Source organism: Mycetomoellerius zeteki, unplaced genomic scaffold (assembly GCF_001594055.1).
Source record: "Mycetomoellerius zeteki isolate Tzet28-1 unplaced genomic scaffold, Tzet1.0 scaffold381, whole genome shotgun sequence".
Taxonomy (NCBI): domain Eukaryota; kingdom Metazoa; phylum Arthropoda; class Insecta; order Hymenoptera; family Formicidae; genus Mycetomoellerius; species Mycetomoellerius zeteki.
In genome coordinates, this window is record NW_017257372.1 from 182,216 (window position 1) to 186,489 (window position 4,274).

At 27.1% G+C, this 4,274-nt stretch overlaps 1 protein-coding gene across 1 annotated transcript; it reads left to right on the forward strand.

Moving 5' to 3' along the window:
• The first annotated feature begins 2,656 nt into the window (after positions 1 to 2,656).
• LOC108726048 (chymotrypsin-1-like) lies at positions 2,657 to 3,460 on the forward strand. Its single transcript, XM_018453415.1, has 2 exons — positions 2,657 to 2,758; positions 3,247 to 3,460. The coding sequence occupies exons 1-2, from the start codon at positions 2,692 to 2,694 to the stop codon at positions 3,447 to 3,449; spliced, it is 270 nt and encodes an 89-aa protein (XP_018308917.1). The 5' UTR covers positions 2,657 to 2,691; the 3' UTR covers positions 3,450 to 3,460.
• Positions 3,461 to 4,274: the final 814 nt, after the last annotated feature.

A 4,274-nucleotide genomic window follows, 5' to 3' on the forward strand; every position in this document is an offset into this window, starting at 1 on the left:
TATATATATATATATATGTACATGTACGTGCGTGCATGCGTGCGTGCGTGCGTGCGTGCGTGCGTGCGTGCGTGCGTGTGTGCGTGTGTGTGTATTATGTATATGTATTTATAGCAAGCTTTGATTTGAACATTTAATAACTATATTTAAAAAATTACAATTTATTATATTGACTAATATTATACAATATTCTCTTATACTATACTGATTTTTTAAAATTTCTCTTGCCATTTAAAGATTTTTTATTTTTTATAAATTCTTGAAAAGTTAGAGATATTCTTTTAATATAAAAATAGTAAGTATTTGTATACAGTATACGTAATATAAAAAAATTGAAGGATTTGAATTATTTTGCATTTTAACAAAAATGACTTTTTCAAAGTGTTATCAATGCCAAAAAACTCATTATTCACGTGGGTACGATCTATTTAAAGGAAACAGGTGCTTATCAAACGGAGAGTGTGATATGGCACAATGGTTTCGACAACGTCAGACTTAATCACGACGTCGGTCTCTGATTCAATAAAGACATTATCTACACCGACGTGTTATTGATAAAATATGTTTTACCAAATTCCCTGGTTATTATCGAAAATCCAGTTTTGTCACAGATTTAAATCAGTCAATTCGAGAAGTTTTTTCAGACAGTTATTCTATTATGTTATTAATTTATATAAAATAATGTATTAAATCCATCTCAAATGAACTCTAACAATATGTACATTAAAATAGAAGTTGATTTTTAGACGAATGAGAAGTAACTATGAATATGAATAAATATGAGAGTTAATTCTCGTTCGTCTAACAATCAACTTCTATTATAAGTAAAATAGCGCATTAAAGAAAGTTCTCGAAAGTATGAAATTCTTTGCAAAAAGTCACACAGTTCATATATAAATAATATACATGACACTACATAATCCGTGTATATGAAAAACGTGTGTATCAATGAAATGCGATTTAAATTTTGAATATATTATTTAAAAAATGTTACAATTATTAACTTACAAAGTGAAATAGTACGTATGATATGTTTATAATAAATACATTTTGTATTTATGTTAAAACTAGTCCACTCAAATCCTTGTCAAAATTTTGTATTAAATTTTTAACATATACGAATGTTTTTAACAAATGTTTATGTTATTTTGTTATGTTGTACTTATATATATATATTATAAATTAATATTTAATTTTATATTTCTTAATATCAAAATAACATAATTTATGAGTATATAAAGAAACATGAAAATAATATATATTAAAACGTGAATTTTAAAATAAATGAATAAAATATATATTGATTTAACATATTATTATATAAATGTTAATTTTATGGAAAATGTGCTTCCACAGTTTGCTTATACAAGAGTCGTTTGGAAAGTTTTGAGCCTCAATATGAAGATGGCATTACTCGTCAAAACCATTCTGGTACTACAATAGTACATGCTTTGAAAGATACCTGTGAAAATTGTAGACATTGTAGACGCTCAGTTATTGTTTGACAGTCATTTGTGCCAGTCGATGTCAGTAATTTTGTAAAAATTGAAAAAATCGAATATACATTTCCAAGACTTTATTGGGGCGGTTTAAGTGAAATGAGCCGGATTTTTTGCATCGATTAATAACTGTTGATGAAACTTGGATCCACTACTTCACTCCTGAGACGAAGGAACAATCAAAGCAGTGGATTACATCCGTAGAAGCCTATTTTGCAGAGTAAGACACCAACTATTATTTGAATGGGTTAAAGAGATTGAAGTATCACTGGGGAAAGTGTATCTACTTAAAAGGAGACTAGGACATATATGTATATGTTAAAAAATAAAACTGAATTTGATCGAAAAAATACTTGTTTTTATGTTAAGTTCAAAACTTTTCAAACGACTCTCGTAATTTGTGCTAAAGTTACATTTTTTTTTAAATTTCTTTACATAATAATTGTGTTACTTTCTAATACTTTCTCATATTCAGCTTGATACTCACACAGCAGATATGTCCAAAATAGATCATAGATATTTTAAAAATATATTTGGAATATGTGATATCTTTAGGATATCTATCTAATGTATTTCGAACATTTCTGCTGTATGTATTAAATTAACATAGAAATTTGAATTGACCGTTTGGAACGAAATATCTTAAATTTAACACACATTTTTCCAATTGTAAGTATTTATATAAATTTCGAATATTCTAAAGCGGCACATTTTACTAACCATTTATATCTCACAACTTATTTGTTGGCTTTAATAAAGGATTTTCTGATAATTTTATTAATTTACGAAATTGCAGCAATATGAAGGAGATATACGAGATTCCATATTGTATTATTAATACATTGCGTAAATCTATAACACAGTTGAAGGTTTTATGTCGCAATTTCTAAATCATTATACCGATTGCTAACGTACTCTATATAGATAAAGATTTCGAAATAAATTTTATCGCGAAAGATAGAGATCTTCGCAGATACAATTCGATAACATATTTAATCGCTTAATATAAGTCGATAATTATCAAAATCATTTCAAGAGAGTTCATGATTAAATCTATCAGATTAAACAGATTAATTCGTTCTTTGCGTTACATACATATACATTCCAAAGTATATATATTATCTTGATGACTGGTGAAGTGCTCAAAATGACCTATATAAACGTATGAAGAAGATTCATTATTATCAGTACTATGCATACTTTCAATATGTATACGTTCTTTACTTTGATATTCGCTTATTTAGCGGTAACCGCTCATGGTAAGCAAAATAAATACGATTAATTCTTTTTATTCAAATCAGTTTTCTTTAATTTACGAACTGTCAATTAAAATGATAAAATTTGAATCTTTGATATTTTCGATTATTAAAGTAAAACTACAAAATTTATACATTACTTTATAAAAAATCTATTATTGTTTTTTAATTGATATCATTTAAATAAAATTATTAATTATATTTTCACACGGAGATATCAAAAATAGACTAGAATGATTTTGAAATAATAATTGCTAAACAATATTTCTAATATTTATTAACATTTTCATAATGATTCAATAAACAAATAAATTGTTTACATTTTTCAGACATTAATATTAAAAAATGTAGTATGTACATTGTATGTTAATCGTTTATGGACAGAATGGCCTATTATAATATTTGCAATTATTTATTAAAAGTTAAAAAACATTTTATCATAAATCTGATTTATATTCTGTTTACATTCTGTTTCATTGTACATCTTACAGGCTTTCCAAGCACTCACATTGTTGGTGGAAAGGACGCGCCAGTTGACAAGTTCCCATACCAAGTATCTCTGAAAAAATCCGGACGTCATTCCTGCGGTGGATCCATCATCAATCAATATACCATTCTCACTGCCGCTCATTGCATAATAGGGTACATATTTTATTCTTGTTTTATTATTATTCATACATGCACCTACGAATAGGATATAATTATACACAAAAAAATCATAAAAATGAAAAGTTCAGGCCATGTTCAAAAAAAGATCATCAAAAATTTAAACCTTTAAAAATTTAAATGATTATCTAAAATAATATATTACCATGAAACGTAACTGATATATTATTAAAATAAAGGTTAAAATAAAAGTTCAAAATGAACATACATAAAGTGTATATTATCTAAATTTAATAATATATATATATATTACCATGAAAAATAATTGATATGTTGTTCAAGGTGCAAGTTCAAAATGAAAATACATACATATAAGTAAAACAGATTATATAATTTGATTCTAGAAAATAAGTGCGATATGTTATTCTTAGTGCACAAAATATAAAAATCGTTTATTGAGATTTGATTTGAAATTTAAATTAGCCCGTACAATGAAAAATAATTGCTTGTAATTCCAGAGTACCAATTTGTTAATGACTCGGAAAAAGAACATGGCGGCCTGCTCTCAAAAAACTCTTTGATGAGTTTTTCGGTATCCATTTAGAAATAATTACGAAGCTTTTAAAAAGTAATTGTTATAACACTTGAAGTACAAAAAGTATTATATTAGAATCGTATATTCAAAAATTCTATAACGAAGTGAATCTGGAGATACGGTAGTGTCTCGGCGCGAAGCTAAGCGCAGCGACACTGCCGTGCCTCCTTTACGCGAGCCGTCGAGTTGTGGCAGATTGAGATTATCGAATCTCAATAACGGCTGAAGTTCTATATACGCTTAATCGATAGCCACCACTTAGATTGTATAATAAAAGTGCTTTTATTTTTTTCCTACGTGCCCTACAAGCGGAGATAT

Bases quoted from the DNA above. Each gene is read 5' to 3' on its own strand.
- LOC108726048 (XM_018453415.1), top strand. From the start codon at position 2,692: ATGCATACTTTCAATATGTATACGTTCTTTACTTTGATATTCGCTTAT. The intron at 2,759-3,246 runs GTAAGCAAAATA...TACATCTTACAG, and splicing joins TTTAGCGGTAACCGCTCATG to GCTTTCCAAGCACTCACATT.